The following is a 23,481-nucleotide window of genomic DNA, read 5'->3' on the forward strand; positions in this document are numbered from 1 at the left end:
TGATTGGTAAAATTAAAATCACTATAAATCCACCTTAACCATAAATTTATCAAAACCCCCCAAAAAAAACTTTTTTTTTTTTTATTTTGAAAAAAAAATTACAAATCCATATTTTTGATCTCTTTATATGTTTAATTAATTAATTTTAATTAATAATTAAAATAAATTTATATTAATTAATAATTAAAATAAATTTATATATATTTTTATTTTAAAATATGATTTTTTTAATACATCAATAACTCACAAATCAAATATATTAAAATTAGTGATTTAGTAAGCACATTAATTAATTATATATATTTTTATTTCAAAAAATACATTTTTATTTAAATATATCACTAATCCACTAATCAAATATATTAATACTAATGATTTAGTAAGTACAAAAACTTATATATATTAGAATAAAGATAAACTCCTCAAATTTATATTTTTCTTTGAATATGAGTAAATTGTTGACCCCAAAAATTAGACTCATAGAACAATACATGATTCGAAAAATTATCATCAACAATAAACGCCCTCATCTTATAAATAGGACAATAAGATACATTAATTTAATGTAATTTAACAATCACCTTAAAACATCACGGTATGCTCTGTCTCACGTATAGATTTCAGTGAAATTATATATTTATTAACCTGGAGAAAAGATCCAAAGACTCTAAATTATCATCCTAACCTGTCCAAAATCATGGAGCAGTCATGCAATCTTCGTGGTCTTGAATATTCCACCCTGGCAGTGGGACTCTAATGAAAGTTGGGATGTTCCATCTGTGGAAAAAATAAGAGAGATTTTACTTTAGAAAATCAAATCAAAACAAATCAGTGATGTATTTCAATAATTTTGTGCAAGATTCGGTTATGCATTACTCACCTTTGGCCATGTATTTCAATAATTTTGTGCAAGATACGGTTATGCAGTACTCACCTTTGGGACTGCACCAGTTGAAGCTCGGGCTGAGGTTGCAGAAATATTGTCGCCACCGCTGCGTGAGGAGTGGAAAATTGTGTTCACCAAAGATTTAAGGCGGTCCACAAAGACAACAGCATGCACGGCGCTTTTAAATATCTTCATTTTGATCTTCCCACGGTGTGCTGGAAACTTCCTGTCAGTGCGCAGCGATAGATACCTCCGCACCATTGCGATCTGCTCCTGCGACGATGGATGGTTTCCCAACAACTCCGGAAGCTGCTGTAGCGACAGAGGGTTTGTGTCAGTACGCGATATAATCCTCTCCAAGACCGGGATCTGTTTCTCCTGTAATGGAGGCTTTCCCAAGATCCCCATAACTTCCGGTAGGGTTGGAGGCTTTATATCACTACGCAATGACAGAAGTCTCAACAGAGTTGCCACCTGCTCGTCCATCGATGGAGCCTTTCTCAATCTCTGCAGACTCTCTTGTCGCGATGGAGGCTTTCCCGATTTATCAAGACTCTCTTGTCGCGATGGACTAGGTTTTCCCGATTTTTCCAGACTCCCTTGTCGCGATGGACTAGGTTTTCCCGATTTCTCCATACTCCCTTGTAGCAATGAAGGCTGCTGCCTGATCTGGATTTGCTCTAATGGCTTTCACAAGCTACTATTGTGGAAGCCTGAGCAGATGATGATATCCTCGTCCCCTTCAAATATCTATACCCCTTACTCTCAACCACACATTGATTTTAAATAGCTTTACATGGCCCAAAAACATGACATGATTTTTATGACAAAGAGCATCTTTCTCTTTTATTTTTTCCCACTCCTTTTAAGCATGGAGTGGATTCCCTTTACACAATTGTATTATATTTGTACAAAATTATTCTAATGATCCCTTTATGCCATTGTATTATGTTTGTACAAATTATTCTAATGTTCTCTTGTGGGGACAATGTCTGATATTGCATAAATTCTTGAGTATATAGTTACATCAGTTTTGAATTCCCCTTGGACAAGCTCATTAGAGTTGAATCACCTATAATAACTCCTCAGAGCACGATTCTTAATCATTGAAATACCTACTTTTTTATTTGTACTTTTTTATTTGGAAAAATATCAGTGGCTTTTAATGAAATACCTACCTTTTATTTGGAAAAATATCAGTGACTTTTAATGAAATACCTTTTTTTTATTTGGAAAAATATCATTGGCTTTTTTGGTTACCATTGCTATGTAATAAAATAACTGTATACTAATCATCAATTTTATCAACAACAAAAATGAAAATTAAAAAAAAACAAACACTGAATAATAATAATAAAAAAAAAAATTATAAAAAAAAAATAATCAAAAATAAATAGTTGTGTACTGATCATTAATTTTATCAATAACAAAAATAATAATTACAAAAAATATAATCAAGAATAAATAAATTGGTAAAATAAATAATGAAGTAATAAAATATTTGTATAATCATTATTAATTTTATCAATATTTAAATAAAATAAAAATAATAATTACAAAAAATATAATTAAAAATAAATAAATTCCTAAAATAAGTATTGAAATAATATTAAAAAATAAGTAATAGAAATAATTGAATAATTGTAGGACTTTAAAAATAGATTGTTCTTTTGAAGGAATAAAAGTGAGGAGCAGAGAAGCTAGGGTTGGAGTTGAAGACAGGGTTTTGGATTCAGAGTACCATGGCAGGGAGTGCAGGGGGGAGTGTTGCTCCCTCCTACAGCCAAGCAGTCACAGGGGGAAGTCAAAATGCGGGAAAGAAACATTTCAAAAAACCACTGGACAAGATCTCAAAAACCAGAAGTCGGGGGACATCTGGACGAAGCGGAGATCAGGATCAAGAAGGGGATCAACATGAAACGAGAAAAGAAAAGGAAATTGTTGGAAGTAGTGAAAAACCGGCTTCCAGAAAGACCATGGGAGTCTGCAAGCCCAAGTCAAGCATTATTCCTTGGGTCGTATTAAGCGACCCAGCGATACAAGCTCATAGAGATCATATGACAGAGCATACAATTATATGCAAGTTCATGGGGCTATGGCCAACGGAAAGGGCCTTACATGTCTGGATAAGGAGCCATTGGAAGCCAAAAGGGGAAATACATTTACATCTGGGTTCTAAGGGTTTTTTCATAGTAGTGTTTGCAAGCCTAGAATACAAAGATAGAGTGTTTGAAGGGGGGCCCTATTTCTATGTTGTGGTAGGACTCTACATGCGGCCATGGATGATGAACTTTGTCCCGAAACGTGAAACATTCACTTCAATACTGGTTTGGATCAGACTATATTCCCTTCCTCTGGATTATTGGTTGCCAGAATCTTTGAAAACCATAGGCAACAAGCTGGGACATTTTCTAAAAATCTCAGAGGCAACTCTGAAAGGGAGATATACCTCCTTTGCCCGAATATGTGTGGAAATGGATCTATCTGGAGCCCTGCCGGAAGCGATCATTTTAGAAGTATATGATGAAGAATGGGTGCAGACAGTGGACTATGAGCACATACCATTCAGATGCCGCAAATGCCATGAACATGGGCATCTATATAGAGACTGCCCTACAATCAACAAGGAAGAAAATAAAAAAAAACACTGTCGACAGAGACCACAAGGGTTTCACCAAAGTTGGGAGTAAAGGAAAAGGAGGAAAGCGTCCACACAAGAAGGCAAATGAGGACAAACACACAAGACAAAATAGCTTCAAGATCTTGGAGGAAGAAGAGGGGAACAAGGAGACAGTCTAAGACATGGAGAATGTAACAAAAGAACAAGATAGGGTAGCTGACATGGAGGATATCACAGTAGACAACCAGCAAAAGGATGATCTACCAAGCCTGATGGAGATCGGTAGGGACTAGGAGATGACTCCAAGTGAAGCAGGAACAGAGGACCATGACTTACAGGAGATTCTGGATAGGGAAAATCTAGATCTAGAGAAATTTCTAGAACAATGTTAAAAAATAGGGGTGGACTCCCTGCCAAAAGAGGACTATGATAGAGTACAACAGCTCTTTCTCTGGAGGTCACAAGCGAAGGGAGCGGGAGTCAAAATAAATCATGAAATCCAAGAGCCAAGTGGGGTCAAGATGATGGAGAATCCTCAGGCACAATCTCCAAAGAACTCAGGCAGGAAAAGAGGAAGAAAGAGGTAGAATGAACTACTAAACGAATGTGGAAAACTATTGATCAACTCGAGTAAGATGAAAGATCTTACCAATTATTCCTTTACTAATCTTTCTTAATGAAGTTCACAACCTGGAACATTAGAGGAATAGGTAATAGAAGGAAACAAAGAAATCTTAGTAACAGAATGAAAGAAGAAAAACCAGACATGGTTTTTATTCAGGAGACAAAATGTTCGATGGAAAAGATAAGAGATATTCATAATAAGTGGTTATTCAATTATGAGTATTTAGAGGTCAAGGCAGATCATTCGGCGGGGGGGATTCTCACTTTGTGGGACCCACAAAAATTGGGAATTCTGGATGTTGAAGCATCCAGGAACTACCTTTCCCTAATATGTCAACCTATAGGGGACAAGGAGATATACATGATTACGAATGTTTATGGACCTCAAAAGCTAGCAGATAAGCTCAAGCTTCTCACTTCCTTGGAGGAACTTAGAGGGAGACATCCCACTCTGCCCTGGATTGTTTCGGGAGATTTCAACATGATAAGATCTCTTTCGGAAAAAAAAGGAGGCACTAGACAGCTAGGCAGAGACTCCATGGCCTTCCAGAACTTCATTAGGAACATGAGGCTGGTGGATACTAAAACAATAAATGGAACCTTCACTTGGAACAACAAAAGGGGATGGGCCCATCAAGTTGCTTCCAAACTTGATAGATTCATGATTTCAGAGGACCTCTTTCTCTCAGGACCTACCATGATAGCCTCCATTCTACCCTTTGGAGGATCAGATCATTGGCTTGTATAGCTGGAAGCCACCTTTATGGGCACTCCAAGAAACAAACCTTTCAGGTTTGAAAATGCCTGGCTCTCACATCCTAATTTCACTAATAACATTGAGACATGTTGGAGAGAGGAGTTGAATATCCAGGGTTCAAAAATATATATGCTCCAGCAGAAACTTAAACATATAAAATCCCGTCTTGAAGTTTGGAACAAAAATGAATTTGGAGATATCTTCAAATCCAAAAGAGAAACTGAACTGAAGCTCTAGGAGATCAATCAAATCATCATCACAGATGGCTTCACCGAAGAGAGGCAAAAATTAACTAACTCTTTGCAGGAAGAATGGGAGAATCGATGCTTACAAGAAGAAATTTTCTGGAGGTAGAAATCAAGAATACAATGGATTAAAGAGGGAGAAAGAAACACAAAATTCTTCCATAAAACCACCATAGCTCATAGGGCACACAACAGAATCACAAAGATCAAAGATTCTCAAGGCATTGAGCTAGTTTCACATAATGATATGGAATCGGTCCTTGTTTAGCACTTCTGCAATATTGCAAAGGAGCCTCTAGAGGAAAAATCTAGGTTCATTGAACATTTCACTCAATATATCCCTCAACTGGTTACTAGAGAGGACAACCACAATCTCAACAGGCCAATTTCGGAAGAGGAGGTCAGTGAAGTGATTAATGAAATGCAGAGTGGAAAAGCACCAGGCCCGGATGGATTCAATGTAGACTTCTTCAAGGCCTATTGGGAAACAATCAAACCTGATATTCTTGAGGTAGTGGAAGACTCAAGAAGATCCAAAAAGGTACTGAAGGCTCTGAATGCATCCTTCATAGCTCTGATCCCAAAGCAGGAAAATGCCATGACTCCGGATGGTTTTCGGCCCATAGCCTTATGTAATGTGGTGTATAAAATTATCTCCAAAGTAATAGCCAATCGACTCAAACCACTTCTACCCTCTCTCATTTCGGAGGAACAAACAAGCTATGTGGAGGGAAGACAAATCCTCAACAATATCATCCAAGCTCATGAGGTGGTACACTCTCTCAAAAGCAACAAACAAGTTGGCATGATCATTCAGTTGGACCTCGCGAAAGCCTATGACAAATTGAGCTGGGCTTACATAAGAGAAATTCTAAAAGCCTATGGTTTTGATCAGAACTGGATAAGATGGGTCATGGCATTAGTTACCTCAACCAATTTTTCCATACTGCTTAATGGAGCTCCTTCAAGGACCTTCACTCCCTCTAGAGGGCTCAGACAAGGAGATCTGCTTTCACCGTTCCTCTTTGTCCTCATGATGGAAGGGCTAGGTAGAGCGATTAAGATGGCAAATGCTGAAGGAAGAATTCAGGGTATCAAACTTACCGCAGATGGAGAGGCAAACACTCATCAACAATTTGTAGATGATACTATGTTGCAGGGCATACCTACCGTCAGGGAGGCCAGAGCAATCAAAAATATCTTAAATGAATTTGCTATGGTAGCAAGCACTGAGGTAAGCCTTAAAAAGTCCAAAGTTTTTTTCTTTAACACTAATATTACTATTCAGAGAAATATTACCAGAATTCTTGGATTTCAAAGAGAACAGCTACCTTCCAAATATCTTAGCATTCCTCTTACTGACAAACCGCTAAGCAAGAAAGTGTGGGAACCCATTTTAAATAAACTTCAGGACAAGATCAAAAAATGGACATGCAGACCACTAAATCCAACAGGATGCCTTGTGCTCACACAAGAGGTCCTGCAAGCCATTCCCATTTTTATGTTTTCAACTCTTCCTGCTCCTCAAGGTATCAAGCAGCTAATAAGAAGCATTCAAAGGAACTTTCTGTGGTGCAGAGGGGAAGAGAAAAAGAAGTGGGCTTTAGTAGCCTAGGACAAGCTTTGTAAGCCCAAGAGCCATGGTGGTTTGGGGCTTCATGATCATGAGACCCTCAGCAAAGTCTCGGAAGCCAAGCTTTGGTGGAGATGGGTTAAGGAACCACATGCCTCCTAGGCTAAGCTTTGGAAACAAAAATATGCCAAGCACTGGCAGGAAAAGGATCATATTAGAATGTCAGGGCAAATCAGGGGCTCCCATATTTGGAACCTTGCTTGGGATAATAAAAACATTGTTCAGCACCATTGTTTTTTGGGAAATTCGGGCAAGGGATCTTGCTCGATTTTGGGAGGATAATTGGCAACAGGAACCCAACCTTTATAGGGATGAATTTTCAAATCTCAAAAATGACACAGACAACAAAGGTATGGTTCTGGTAAAAGACTTCTGGGATCAGGAAAGGAACAATGGAAAATGGAGGGAGTGGAAGGATCTAGGATATAGTGATGAAAACGAGCTGAAAACCAAGGCAGAAGCCCTCACCCAAGAGCTCAAGCATAGAAGGATTCTTGTCTCTTCCTCAACGGATCAATTAGGATGGGGAAAGAACACTGAAGGCAACTATAACCTCAAAGAGGTCAAACGGGAAGTCACAGTATTTAACTTTGTGAATCCTAATCAGATCTGGAAGAAACTCTGACAAACTCCGCATTGGATGAAAATAATGCTTTTCATCTAGCTAGTGCATCAAAGGAAGATCTTAACTTGGGAGAATCTCCTCAAGAAAGGCTTCATTGGTCCTTCCAGGTGTTACCTTTGTGGTGCGCATGAGGAGACGATTGAACACCTTCTCAACCTCTGTCCTTTCACTTCAAAGGTGTGGGACTGGGTGGCTTCTACCTTTAGACAAATTGATAGTGTTGAGTTGTGTTATATTCTTTCCACGACTAGCCCACGTAGTTAACCGGGGGGTTATAAGGGAGCCGGAGTCCTCCTTCGTTGCACCGATTGTGTAGCAGGGGGGGGAGGTCACAGGGGGTTTGAGGCGTACCTGTAACCCCACTTTATGGGGTCCAGGGCAGCACCCCAAAAAAATTTTGTTTTGGACCCTATGTTAGGTTGGGCGGACCCACCTATGGTTTTGTGCATGATTTTGGCACATGTTTTTTGACGCAATGGTTTTTGGTCCATGGTATTGGACTGATCGTTTTTTGTCCATGGTATTGGATGCTTTGGCATGTATAAATATGTATTATAACATTGAAAGGAACATAATGAAAAATCAAGCTGGTAGTCTCGGTTTTGGGATCCAGGGGAAAATCTCTGTGTATATGTGTTTTATGTGTTATGCTCTCGCATTGCTTATTTTATGTGTTTTAGAATTCGTATGTAGGTAATTTTTGTACAGGGTTAAAACCTACATTTGGTATCAGAGCAATTTTGGCTTCAAGGGGATGCCTTTGTTGCTGAGGGGTTTTGCTTGGGCCTGTGGTAGACCATGTTCAGAGGGAGATCTACGAGATCGATTCTGGTGGTGAAAGAAGATGGCAAGCAGTGGAAAGATAGAGATCGAGAAATTTAATGGTCAGAGTTTTGAGTTGTGGAAACTCAAGATGGAAGATCTGTTGGTGGATAAAAATCAGTGGATCGCGGTAGATCCGGGGACTAAACCGACAGGAGTGTCCGTTGAAGAATGGAAGAAGTTGGATCAGAAGGCAAAGAGCACAATACGATTGTGTGTCTCAGATTCAGTATTGCTTAATGTATCAGGGGAAGCTACAGTGAAGGCTTTGTGGGACAAGTTAGGGACTTTGTACCAATCTAAGTCTCTGGTGAATAAACTGTTCCTGCGGAAAAAGATGTATAACCTGAGGATGAAAGATGGAGACTCGATGATAAAGCATCTGAACGCATTTAATACTGTGGTAAGTCAATTAGCATCTGTTGATATTAAAATCTCAGATGAAGATAAGTGCATCAGTTTGTTGTTTTCTCTACTAGATTCATGGGATAGTCTGGTTATTGCAATAGGTAGCAATGCAACTGCCTTGCAGTTTGATGAAATAGTCTCATCCTTGCTGACGGAGGAGATGAGATGGAAAAATATGGAGAGCCAGAATGGTGATGCCTTGTCTGTACGAGGACGGTCCCAGAATAGAAACAAAAATAAGTCATCGAGTGGGAGATCTAAATCTCCAGGAAAACCTGTAAAGGTGGTGTGCTGGAAATGCGGAAAGGAAGGGCACTACAAAAGGGACTGTAAATCTAAAGCTCCTAAAAAAGGAAAGGGATCTGATGATGCTCCTTCTGCAGAGGCGAAAACCACCTCAGATGAAGGTGGGGATGTGTACTTGGTTTCTTCAAGTACACATGTAGATCATGAGGCATGGTTGATTGACTCAGGTGCATCTTTTCACTTCACTCCCCATAGAGATTGGTTTTGCAAGTATGAGAAATACGATGGTGGTGATGTCTTCTTAGGGGATGATAGGAAGGCTAGAATCATTGGTCGCGGAAAATTAAAGTTGAAGTTGCAATGTGGAAGGGTTAGAACACTTTCGGGTGTTCTGCATATTTCTGCATTAGCCAGAAATCTGATTTCTGTAAGCAAGCTGGATGATGCAGGTGTAAAAACAATGTTCAAGAAGGATACCTGCAAAATGGTTATGGGAGCACTGGTATTGGTGTGGGGAGTTCGAATTGGAACTCTGTACAAGCTGCAAGGTAGCACTGTTATTGATGGGTGCATTAGTTCTGTGGTTCCTGAAAGTGGAGCAGAAAATCTAGTGGTCTCTTGAGAGAAGACCATGTTGTGGCATCAAAGACTTGGACATATTGGAGAAAAGGGCCTTCGAATACTTCATGGTAAAGGTATGGTAGAAGGTATGAGTAATAGCTCTCTAGATTTTGATTTCTGTGAAAATTGTGTATATGGGAAGTAGAATCAGGTGAGTTTCCCCTCTGGTAGTAAGAGGGCGAAACAGACATTAGAGCTTGTGCACAATGATGTGTTCGTACCTATGAAGGTTCCATCACTGGGTAAGTCTGTGTACTATGTATCATTTATAGATGACTTCTCAAAGAATACATGGATATATTTCCTTAAGAAGAAATCTGAAGCCTTTGACAGGTTTAAAGAATTTAAGGCTCTCGTGGAAAATTAGACAGAGAAGAAGATAAAGGTGTTGAGAACAGATAATGGTGGGGAGTTTTGCAAAAAGGAATTTTAAGAATTCTGTAAGAAGTGTGGTATAGTACGACAGAAGACTACTCCATATACACCTCAGCAAAATGGAGTTGCAGAAAGAATGAATAATATGTTGATGGAAAGGGCAAGAAGCATGCTCAGTGGTGCCGGGTTAGGACAGGAATTCTAGGCAGAGGCGGTGGATACTGCATGTTACCTGGTCAACAAGTCACCTTCATCAGCGTTAGAAGATAAGACTCCACAAGAGGTATGGACTAGTAAGAAACCCTCTCTTTCACATCTGAGGGTATTTGGATGTGATACATATGTACATGTTCCAAAGGAGAAGCAAACAAAGTTGGATAGTAAATATGAAAAGTGCATCTTTATTGGGTATAAGGATGGTTGAAAGGGTTATAAGCTTTGGAACCCAGTCACATGGAAGGTTGTGTACAGTCAAGATGTGGTGTTCAGAGAGGTAAAAGATGTTATTAAACATGAAGTCCAACCAAAGGAACCTGAGAAGATAGAGTTTGAGCTTACGGAGGAAGAATCAGACTCTACAGCAGAGGAGGAATCAGAAGATGAAGAGCCACAAACTCCGGGTGTGAGAAGATCAATTCGAGAAAGAAGGTAGCCAGAAAGGTATAGTCCATCTGCTTTCTGTTCAAATTTTTCTTTATCTATTACTAATGATGATCCCAGAACTGTGAAGGAAGCAGTAGATTCAGAGGATGGAAAACTCTGGAAAGAGGCCATGGTTGATGAAATGGCATCTTTACACAAAAATGAGGTTTGCGATTTGGTGGAGTTGCTGGCTGGAAGGAAACCCATTGGTAGCAAATGGTTGTTCAAGAAGAAGACAAATGTAGAAGGAAAGGTGGAGAAATACAAAGCTCCGTTGGTAGCAAAAGGTTATTCCCAGGTGCCGGGAATTGATTTTGCTGATATTTTTTCTCCTGTTGGCAAGGTAACTTCTATTAGATTACTTTTATCTGTTGCTGCTGCTTTTGATTTTAAGGTAGAACAGATGGATGTGAAGACATCATTTCTTCACGGGGATCTGGAAGAGGAAATATACATGAAGCAACCTAAAGGCTTTGCGGTGAAGGGTAAGAAAGAACTCGTATGCAAGTTAAAGAAGTCTCTATATGGGTTAAAACAGTCACCAATGATGTGGTATCATAAATTTCATACATTTATACAGGGACTTGGCTTCACCAGAAGCAAAGCAGATCACTGTGTGTATTTTAAATTAATTGGTGACCGCGTTATTTATCTAGTCTTGTATGTGGATGATATGTTGGTGGTTGGAAATGACAAAGAAATTATCCAGGATTTGAAGACCCAATTGTCCTCCAAATTCGACATGAAAGATCTTGGTGCTGCAAACTATATTTTGGGCATGGAAATTAAAAGAGATTGGGCAAAGAGGAAGCTCTGGTTAAACCAGAGGAAGTATGTCGAGACAATACTACAGAGGTTTAATATGCAGGATAGTAAACCGGTGAAGGTTCCTATTCCTGTAGGTGTGAAGTTATCTATTGAATAGTGTCCCAAGACATAAGAAGAGGAAGAGGACACGTCCCATGTTCCATATTCAAGTGCAGTCGGTAGCCTGATGTATGCAATGGTCTGTACTAGACCATACATTGCACATGCAGTGGGAGTATTGAGCAGGTTTATGTCAAAACCAGGGAAGGAGCACTGGACAGTAGTGAAGCAGGTTTTCAGGTATTTGCATGGCACTAGTGATTATAGTTTGTGCTACCAAGGAAGATCAGGATTGGACAGAATGTTGGATATTCGTGGCTTTGTTGATGCAGACTTGGCTGGAGATTTGGATCAGAGAAGATCTACAAGTGGGTATGTGTTTAACCTATTTGGAGGTGCAGTCAGTTGGATGAGTAAGAAACAATCTGTAGTGGCACTATCAACTACAGAGGCAGAATACATGGCAGCCACTCATGCAAGCAAGGAAGTAGTTTGGTTGTAGAGATTGTGTTCAACTATGGGGTTAGTACAGAGAGCTATAAGGATAGACTGTGATAGCCAAAGTGCAATTTTCTTAGCAAAGAACCCCGCATATCATTCAGAGACAAGGCACATTGATGTTCAGTATCACTTTGTGAGGGATATGATAGAAGACAAAAAGGTGTTGCTGGTAAAGATGGACACTTTAAAGAATATTGCAGATGCATTGACAAAATTTGTGAGCTTTGAGAAGTTCTCTTGGTGTAGAGAGACAATGGGCGTTTCGGTGCTGGAAAAATGACTAAGCTCTCTTGTGGCCCCCTGTGGAAAGAAAACAACAAGTGGGACAATGTTGGGTTGTGTTATATTCTTTCCACGACTAGCCCACGTAGTTAACCGGGGGGTTAGAGGGGGGACGGAGTCCTCCTTCGTTGCGCCGATTGTGTAGCAGGGGGGGTCACAGGGGGTTTGAGGCATACCCGTAACCCCACTTTATGGGGTCCGGGGCAGCGCCTCAGAAAATTTTGGTTTTGGACCCTATGTTAGGTTGGGCGGACCCACCTATGGTTTTGTGCATGATTTTCACACATGTTTTTGGAAGAGATGGTTTTCGATCCATGGTATTGGATGCGATGGTTTTCATTCCATGGTATTGGATGCTTTGGCATGTATAAATATGTATTATAAAATTGAAAGGAACATAATGAAAAATCAAGCTGGTAGTCCCGGTTTTGGGATCCAGGGGAAAATCTCTGTGTATATGTGTTTTATGTGTTATGCTCTCGCATTGTTTATTTTATTTGTTTTAGAATTCGTATGCAGGTAATTTCTGTACAGGGTTAAAACCTACAGAAAGGAACAGTCTCGGCATATCCAACACTCTAAAGAATTGGAGGAAGAACTTCTCAGGGAATGAGATAGTTAATAAAGCTCGGATTCTAGTTCCAGGTTTTGTCATCTGGCATGTGTGGAAAGAACGCAACAGTCGAATCTTCAAAAAAAAAACTCACAGGCCCCAACACATAATTGAGCAAATTCTAAGGCAACTCAAAGACACAGTTAGAAACTTGCTGAGGACCCTTCCTAAAGATCCTCCCCTGCCCCATGAGGAGAGAATTTTACTTCACTTGGGGCTCCAATCTATTAATCCTTTGGGAATAATGAAGATAGTGAACCTTCTAAACACATGTGCTACCATCTAGAAGCCTGCTCCTTATGGTTTCTTAAAAATCAATATTGATGGAGCAGCTAAGGGAAACCTAGGATTAGTGGGCTTTGGGGGTGTCATAAGAGACGATTAGGGACAAATACAGATGATCTTCCATGGCCACTTGGGGAAGGCTACAAACAACATGGCTGAGTTCATGGCATTAGAGCAATGCTTGGAAATCCTGGTGAATTCAGGTTCACACAATGTTATAATTGAAGCGGATTCGGAATTAATTATTAGAGCGGCTAAGAAGATTAGTAATGGAACCTCTCCAAATAAAGTGTCAAAGCACTAGAAGCTCTTGCAGGTTTTTTACCGCATCTATTCTCTCCTGTGAACCCTCAAAACCATCAGATTTGCTCATGTGAAAAGGAAGGCTAATATGTTAGTGGATCGGTCGGCAAATGAAGGAGTCACAAAAAGGGATAGGGATTCTAGGTATTCTTGGGATTCGCTAACCCCAGGTAAATTGCGGGAGGACTGTCTATGTAACGCTACCCAGGATATGGAACTATGGACTAACAGAGAGGATTAGAGGAACCCTAAAGACCAGCGGGAGGTTGGAGGACTCCATACAGTCCAACCCGCCATGGTTCGGTGATTTTCCAAGGTCAGGATTCCCTTTGATTGAATGAATAATGGTTTGACTCGAACTATTCCACAGGGTGGGGTAGCCCTTGTCATTTGGCTTAGGTGGTGGTTGATAGAGAATCCAGGTGAACGGGATTGGCTCAAGTACTGCCCGTTGGAAGGAATTAAGGGACAACACATGGCGAAAGGTCGGGTGGGTTTTTACGCGAGTCAACCAGTCCAATACCACAAGCGGTATATCGGGCGGGGTCTGAACGGTTTCCGGTTTTTCTGTGTTTGGCTTCGATTCCACTCTTTGAGCGACACGTTGCGGAACGAGGAGAGAGAAAACCACCCTCATCAGGCGGTTAACTCTCACGTTTCTTGGCCTTTCAATATCCATGATGACCATTGGATCTTAATCAATGAATCAACGGTGGCGATTGGGTATGCGCATTGGTCAGACCCAAAAAATATTTAGAGTGTTATGCTTTAACTTCCTTCAAGTCAGTTTGTCAGTTTGTCAGTTTTTAGTTTGACTTGTGGTGGGACCTCTTGTGGTTCCATGGCAGGTTTTGGACTCACCCTCCAAGGTTTACTATGCTCCTTGTGCTTTGTTTGGTGATTCTCCCCGGTTTTCCGGTTTAGGTTCTTTTAGTTTTGGGAGATTGGTTTGGTTTGGCCTGCCTGACTGACTGTTGAACTCTCATAGAGGGGGTGTGGCTCCTTCTAAGTTATGTATATTTGACTAAGTTTAATAGAAGGTCCTACTCTTACTTGATCAAAAAAAAAAAATTTAAAAAAAATTTTGAATAATTGTAAATTTCATATAATTATTTTTCTAATATAAAATAACAATATTCATATACTATTGGAGGCCTTTGCTTTTGTTGGTATAGATTTCATGTTTAGTACTTAAATGACATATTTTTTCATTCAAAATACCATCTTCAAAATTATAAAATATATTTTCTATTAAAAAAATAGGTTTTGGTTAACAATTCAATCAACCTAATCTAAAATATATTTTCTATTAAGAAAATAGGTTTTGGTTAACAACTTAATCAACCCAAATTATATTTTCTATTAAATAAATAGGTTTTGGTTAACAACTCAATCAACCCAAATTCAATCACTTGAAGAGTTGACTCAACACAATTTAAAGACAATAAATCTAGGTCAAAATTGATAGCTATGATACCATGTTGGAGATTGGAACTAAGAACATAAAATGGAAAACAAAATATAAAATAAATATACAAAAGAATAATTATGCTTCAATACGATGGGTGATGTTTAAATACATTGTTATAGTACTTTAAAATGGGGCATTGCCAATAAAACATCGCAATGCATGTAATAAAAAATCATGAGTTCCATCTGTGTTTTTATGATTCTTATTTGACCAATAGGGTCCATTACTAATGGTGTCCAAATCTAATATCCTAAAATTGTGGAAGTTTTGGTCCACAAGTGAGGGTCTAGTTCCAATCATTCTGTGAAATATGCATTGTTTCATCAACTAATTGTTCTAGTTGACTCATTTCTCAATTGCTAGTCGAGTCAACCTGACCATCCAATCTATTTGTTTGACCACTCACTTAATGGTCCCGTCGACCACCCAACAATAGTTCACTATTCAATTACTTGACCAACCTATCCACCATTTAGTCAATCGCTTTGTGAGTCAAACACTTAAATAATTATCTCATATTAGTCGATCCTTCAAATAATTATGGGAAGATCCAGAAATGTGATGAACCAACATAACCTTAGGTTCTAACAACATGTGGATCTTTAAGTTTCCTATATTTATCCAAGGTTCTTAACCGTAATTAGTGTTTAAATCATCATTAAAATGTTGAACTAAATTTTAAGTATGCATGGATACTACTAATCTTGATATATTCAATTGTGCGATTCTTATTTTTAACACCATTATTATGTACTTGATGAAAAGCTCCCCAATAGAATCATTTAAGGTGATAGTTTGTGTTGAAACAAAAGCATCATATAAACTATCCTACCTAGTATAGTTATGATTTTGTTGCGCCGAGAAGCGATCTACAACCCACTATGGGGGTATGGGGTAGATCCCACCTAAACGTAAACTTAAATGTAAATATAAACATAAAAAACACACTATGGGGATATGGGGGTAGATCTCACCTAAACATAAATCTAAACTTAAATGTAAATATAAACGTAAACAACCCACTATGGGGATATGGGGGTAGATCTCACCTAAACATAAATCTAAAAGTAAATGTAAATATAAACATAAACATAAACATTTAACATGTAATGGGGTAGATAAACTTAAACATAAACATTTAACATGTAATGTTTAACATTTAACATTTTTAATCTAATGTTGGCCCTATTTAAAAATCAATCTAATTATTATTATGTATAAACACAATATAAATTTGAAATATAAAGAGTTTTACTCACTCTCAAAAAAAAAGTATGGTAAATAAATAAAAATATAAATAAACTGAAGTTATGGTAAATAAATAAAACCTCTTTTTATACTTACTCAAGAGATATGGTAAATAAATAAAACATATTTTTATATGTGTTCCATGAACCTCCTTATATTTAAGGAAACTCAAAAAATAGGTTTTATTTAGGTGAAGCCTATGGGCCAAATACCATATGTATAAAAGAGGTATGGTAAATAAATAAAACATCTTTTTATATTTACTCCATAATCCTCTTTATATTTAAGAACACTCAAAAAAGAGGTTTTATTTAGGTGAATTCTATGGACCAATACCATGGGCCAAATTATTATTAATACCATGCAAAAAATATAATATTCATATCAATGTATTATAATATTAATATTATTAAATTTAATAACTTTGGAATAATACAATATTAAATTTGTTATATTATAATATATATTAATATATCATGATATATATTAGCACCAAGGGATAGCTCAGTTGGTCGAGTTCTCATTGCTAATTACCTTGCCAATTGGGAGGTCATGGGGTCAAATATCCTTGGCACCCTTAGGGTTAGGCCCGACATATTAGGCTGGCAGGTAGATCCCTTCAGGTGGATCTCCCTGGATTATTCCATAGATGTAGTGGCCACTTCGTGACCATGAACCACACTTGAAAAAATAATGATATATATTAACTCTAGATATATATGGGAGGTAAGAACAAAGACATAGAATAATAGAGGTGGAGAGATAGTGAGAGTGACAAGGGATAAATGGAGATAAACTTAAGGAGAGGAGAGAGGAGGAATGAATAGAGAGAGAGGGAGAGGAGTGAGAGAGGTAGAGAAGGGTAATAAAGGGAAAGGGACACATAAAAATGGAGTGTGGGGGGGGGGGGGGGGGGGGGGGGGAATGAGAGGGAGGGAGATAGTGAGAGGATTGGAGGGTAGAGAGAGAGATAGATGGGGGAAGAGAGAGTGAGGTAGGAGAGAAAGGGAGAGAGAGATGACTTGAGAGAGGGAGAGATAGAGAGATGGATTTGGAGGGGGGGAGAGAGAGGAAGTGACAATGGATAGATGGAGAGAGTGTGTGTATGTTTAGGGGTGAGATAAAGAGACAAATAAGGAGAGATGGATTGAAGTGGGGAGAGAAGTAGAGAGAAGGAGAGAGGGAGGGATATAGTAACAAGTTGGGGGGAGAGAGAGAGAGAGAGAGAGAGAGGATTGGAGAGAAAAGAGAGAGGAGGGGGTGGTGGGGGAAGAGGGACGGAGGTAGGAGAGAAAGGGATAGAAAGGAAGGATGAGAGATATGACTTGAGAGAGAAGAGGAGAGTGATGGGAGGAGAGAGAAAATTAGAGGGAAGAGAAAGAGAGAGATAAAGAAAGTGATGGGGGGAGAGAGAGGGAGGTAGGAGAGAAATGGAGAGAGAGGAAGGACAAGAGAGAGAGTAATTGAGAGAGAGGAGGAGAGAGGGAGGGAGAGAGGATGAGAGAGGGAGGGATAGAGGGATGGAGTTGGAGGGGGGAGAGGGAGGGAAGAAGAAAGACACAAAGAGCAAGAAGTGGAGAGAGAGGGAGTGACAAGGGAGATATGGAGAGAGAGGGTGTATGTTTGGGGGTGAGATAAAGAGACAAAGAAGGAGATATGGAGAGAATGGGGAGAGAAGGAGATAGGGATGGATATAATAACAGAGTTTGAGGGTGAAGAGAGAGAGAGAGAGAGGTGGGAGAGAAAGGGAGAGAAAGGAAGGAAGATACAGGGTGTGAGAGAGTGGAGAGAGGGAAGAAAATAGAGATGAAGTTGGAGGGGGAGACAAAGGGAGGTAGAATAAATTAATAGAGAAAGAAAGGTGGAGAGAGAGAGATGGAGTGATAAGGAAGATGGAGAGACGGGGAGAGAGGAGAGAAGGAGGAAAGAGAGAGAGAGAGAGAGAAGAGAGGGAGAGGGAGAGGGAGAGGAGGGGAAGAGAGGGAGAGGAGGATGGAGGGATAGATAGATAGGTTGGAGAAAGAGAGTGTATGTTTTGGGGGTGATATAGGGACACAGAGAGAGATAGAGATATTGATGGAAGGTGAAGAGAGGGAAGAAGAGAGATACGAAGAGAGGAAGGGAGGGACAGAGAGATTGATAGATATGGAGTGAGAGAGCATGTTTGTTTGGGGGGTGAGATAGGGAGACAAAGGAAAAATTGAGGGAGATATAGATACAGATGGAGGGGGGAGAGAGGGAAGAATATTTTTTGCACTAGATGCATTGATTTCAGTGTAGATGGTAATTTCTAATCCTATTTGATTGCTTGCAATAGATGCATTGATTTTAGTGTAGATGTCGCTTTATAATCATATTTGATTGCTTGCACTAGATGCATTGATTTCAATGTATATGATTTCTAATCCTATTTGATTGCTTGCACTAAATGCATTGATTCAGTGTGGATGTTTATTTCTAATCCTATTTTCTTGATTGTAATAGATGCATTGATTTCAATGTAGATTTTGATTTATAATTATATTTGATTGCTTTCACTAGATGCATTTATTTCATTGTAGATGATTTATAATCTTATTTTATTGCTTGCACTAAATGCATTGATTTCATTGTAGATGTTGGTTTTTAATCCTATTTTCTTACTTGCACTAGATGCATTGATTTGAGTGTAGATGTTGATTTCTAATCCTATTTGATTGTTTTCATTAGATGCATTGATTTTAGCATAGAAGTTGTTTTCTAATCTTATTTGATTGCTTGCATTAGATGCATTGATTTCAGTGTAGATGTTGATATCTGATTTGATGTAATTGGATGCATGATGGTACATTAATTTTAAAGTGATTGGATTAACAATGTGCATTGATTTCAGTGTAAGCACAAAAATTTATTGGAAATGTACATTGATTTTTGTGTTATATTAATTCAACCTATTAATATTGGAGAGAAATAAAGACAAGGTATGATGTTTGCTACAACAACTCAAGCTAAAGATTTAAATTGTTTATGATTTCAACTATCATTTTCATATAATCGATATGAAAAGATGACAAAACCAACAAGGGTGACAATAAGAATAGTAAAAGAAAATATTTTGAGAATGATCACAATGAAGACTATTTGTAATTGACTACATTCTTATTATTCACATTTTCTATCATTCAACACTATTACATTGTCACTTTGCATTCAAAATTTTTATTTCATCATTTTTCATCATTAAAGTTATTAACAATATTTATCATCTCAACAAATTGAGGTAACTAAGAAAATTTAAAATTCAAATGACCAAATTAATCTCATACATATTTATCATATTTAAAATGATTATATTAATATTAGATGTGTTTACATATTATTGTTAAAATTAATCATATCTTCGATATATTTTCCTTAGTCCTCAAGTTTTTCACTCAAAAAAAGAGGTTTGCACCTCGAGATATTTTATCCCTCTCGGCGCTTGATAGATCCAGAGTTTAGATGGATCTAGGTTGGTAGTATTCAAAATTGTAAATTCTTTGTTTATTTTAAATAGTAGGGTGGAATTTTGGTTATAGAATCCACCAATACATGAATAATCAGTTTATATAGTTTCACCTCTTATATTGGTGCAAATCTATGGATCATTAACATCCTTAGCAATAGATCTAATCGGTTTTGCTTCACTAGAATTTTGATTTCTACAATTCTCCTTAAAAGTGTCAAACAAGGCTTCTTATTGCAAGGATTTGCAAACAAATATTTGACCATTATCATGAACTCTACTATCATTGACATTAAATGAGACAATAGATTTTTGTGTGACACCTTTAGGAAGAATAGTTATAGTATCACTAGTAATGTTTTTCAAATTGCATTTTTCCTTTTTGGATGATTTTATTAAACATTTGATTTCAAAGAATATTGCATATTGCTTGAGTGAAATACTTACACTTAAATTATATATTTGAAAAAATTGTGAAAGTTCTTTGATAAGTTAGAAGGTTAAGAATCCAAAATGCCACCATGCCTAGTTTTGTCAACTTAGCACTAATCAACCCATTTTTATTTACATGCTTAAGAGTCTTGGGCTTAAATAGAATGTTCACTATTGTGGATTTCAATACCACCATGCCTATTTTTGTCAACTTAGCACTAATCAACCCATTTTTATTTACATTCTTGAGAGTCCTGGGCTTAAATAGAATGTTCACTATTGTGGATTTCAATAAACATTATCAATGAATATGATGTGTTCAATTTTCTACTTTTCTATTGTTTTCTCTATATTATTGTTAATGAATTTGGAGTGAAGGTATTTCATTAAGGCGAGATGCACCAATGTATGTAGAATTTCTAATTTTCCATCTAAATTATCACAGAAAGAACAATAACACAAATACCTTTGTACTTGTATCTTTTCAACACTTATCCTTGCTACATACAATTATTGAAATTGAGAGATATATGCAGTGAATATACCTAAAAATGTTGGTTTCAATTGTTGTGTACATATTAGTAGTTTAGTTATGACATTTCCATATATGAAATCTGTGTTTTTCTAACTATATTATTTACTATTAGAGAAAGAGATAAAATAATTAAATATTTGTCTACAAGAGTTAGATTATTGTAATTATAAGACAATATAAATTTATATAGATGTGTGAGTCTCTTACCCAAATGCTTCATCTTGTTAATAGCAGCAATCTTTTCATAATCAAATTAATTGAATATATGAAAAAGGAAATCCAAAAAATGCATCACATTATGGTATTGAATAGAACTATACATGAAATTGGAGTATAATAGAATCAATGCATGCTTCCATATATAGAACATGTTATTTTGACACCCATTCCTTTGTAAATTATTTGAAAATTATTAACTATTATAACATAATTATATAATTGCTTGGAAAACATTTATTTCAATTTAGAGAAATAGGAAAAATACAAAATAAATTAAGTGTTTAGAAATCAAGTTGTGATTATAATGGTCAAACAACTAAATATGAAAATTTAAATAACATTAAAATTTTCAATATTTTATTTTTTAATGTATCATTTTATTTATCTATTTTAAAATGTTCAAGAACATATTTAGAAAAATCTCATTTTAAGATTGGGAAAATCTCCTTTACGGATGAAACACAATTCAAAACAATACAAATCAAAATTATATAAAACCAACATTAAATACAATTATACAAAAATTATACTAATAAGAAAATCCCATTTTAAGATTGGGAACTATGGATGAAACACAATTCAAAACAATACAAATCAAAATTATATAAAACCAACATTAAATACAATTATACAAAATTTATACTAATATAAAAATCTCATTTTAAAATTGAGAAAATTTCCTTTAACTATGGATGAAACACAATTCAAAACCATACACATCAAAATTATATAAAACCAACATTAAATATAATTATACAAAATTTATACTAATAGAAAAATCTCATTTTAAGATTGGGAACTATGAATAAAACACAATTCAAAACAACACAAGTCAAAATTATATAAAACCAACATTAAATACAATTATACAAAATTTATACTAATCAAATATTCATATAAAAATTGGCATCAAAATTATATAAAACCAACATTAAATACAATTATACAAAATTTATACTAATATAAAAATCTCATGTTAAAATTGAGAAAATCTCCTTTAACTATGAAACATGATTCAAAATTATACCAATCAAAATTATATAAAACCCACGTTAAATATAATTATACAAAATTTATACTAATAAAATATTTATATATAAAAAACTAACCTTAAATACAATTATACAAAATTTATACTAATAAAATATTCATACTTCAACATCTTGAATTGACCAGCCTGGCTAAGAAAGAACCTTTCCAACGTACCTATGTATGAAAAACTCAGTGCTCAGAAAATTCTTTTGATAGTCTTACTAAACCTTTAGCATACTTAAAACCTTCTATCATACTTTTCCAACAAAATTATGGATAAAATTATGTCACAAACTCAAACTTTTTCAGAGAATCTAGGAAAACAAAGCTGGCATACTTACTGCGAAGAACTTTCAGTCATTCCGTATATGGATCATGACAGAGCCAAAAGTGCAAAGGTTATGAGGAACTTATATGGATCATGCCAGAACCAAAAGTGCACAGTTTACGAGGAACTTATATGGATCATGCCAGAGCCAAAAATGCAACGGTTTGGGGAATTTAGAAATGTGAATTTATAAAATTACCATATAGGGTAAATTATTTATTTATTTATTATAAGTTTATAGGTTTAAATTTAGAAAGATTATATTTTTAAATTTAAAGAGATAGAATGTATATGTTTATAATTTATAAATAATATTAAATTTATAATATTTTGAATTTTTTATTAAAAAATATATTTAATAGTTTATAAGTTATTATATTAATAATTTATTAGAAAATGAAAATCTAAATATTTGTATTAATAAAAAGGGAATGTAAGATTATAAAGTGGTTGGACTATGGATGAAGCACCTAAGTTGTAAGCTTTTCCATGAAAACTGAAACCATAAAATTCTATAATTATATGTAAAAAATTTCCAAAATATTGTGAAGAACATAAAACATTCGAAATATATGCACTTGTCAATTAATAAAATTAGTGTTGAATTTTTCGCTTTTGGGTCCATGAGCTAGGTTCAATTTTCTTGTCGAGGTGCTTCTTGAAGCCACAAATGATTGTTCTTTTTTAAGAACTTGGACTATATGGATCATTAACTTAGCCCAGATAGGTTGCTTGACATCATCCAAGGTGGATTCCAAAGCACTTAACATTTTCAGTTGCTCAGACAGCTTCTCCTAATCAATTTAGTTTTCACGCTTTAAGCTTTCAAACATATTTTCTAGTACCATAACAGTTTTTTAAAGTTTTGAACAAAAACACTCAATAATTCATTAACACTATAAGCAGCAGGAATCTGAGTCAAGACCAATAATAAAAGTCTTCGAACCCAACAATTCAATCTCCTGCACAAACAAAAAAATATCACACAAAAAATGATAAAATTAAAAAAAAAAACACATTAAAAAAAACCTAGCAATACCTTCCACCCAACCCTGCATATCCATGCCTATCGCCATGCCCATATTATTGTCCAAATGCAGAATCTCACCATTGATATTCCACGATCATAAAACGATAACAGCAAAATACCTTGGTAAAAATATTGAGCCTCAACAAAGTGATGAAGATCCTAACCAAAAAAACACTAAAGTGAAATCATTGGTATCATATACATAAATTCCTTATCGTGTAAATCCGAATAATAGTATACATTAATTTAGTGTAATTTAACGATCAACTTAAAATATTATGAAGTACTCTATCTCTCATGTAGATTTCAGTGAAATTAGATATTTGTTAACATGGAGAAAAGATCCA

General features: G+C 36.4%; 1 protein-coding gene across 1 annotated transcript; it reads right to left on the reverse strand.

The window, feature by feature from the left end:
• Positions 1–540: 540 nt before the first annotated feature.
• Positions 541–1,655, reverse strand: LOC149203270 (uncharacterized). Its single transcript, XM_089400169.1, has 2 exons — positions 935–1,655; positions 541–777 (listed from the first exon to the last, which is right to left on the reverse strand). Exons 1-2 carry the CDS (start codon positions 1,520–1,522, stop codon positions 754–756), a joined length of 612 nt encoding a protein of 203 aa, XP_089256295.1. The 5' UTR covers positions 1,523–1,655; the 3' UTR covers positions 541–753.
• Between the last annotated feature and the right edge of the window lie 21,826 nt (positions 1,656–23,481).

This window comes from Pinus tabuliformis, chromosome 2_1, assembly GCF_031772625.1.
Source record: "Pinus tabuliformis cultivar Carrire ecotype Pingquan chromosome 2_1, CPIR1, whole genome shotgun sequence".
Lineage (NCBI taxonomy): Eukaryota > Viridiplantae > Streptophyta > Pinopsida > Pinales > Pinaceae > Pinus > Pinus tabuliformis.

Coding starts and splice junctions, on each gene's coding strand:
- LOC149203270 (XM_089400169.1), bottom strand. CDS start 1,522: ATGGAGAAATCGGGAAAACCTAGTCCATCGCGACAAGGGAGTCTGGAA. Junction 778..934: donor CAACTGGTGCAGTCCCAAAG/GTGAGTACTGCA, acceptor TTTTTTCCACAG/ATGGAACATCCCAACTTTCA.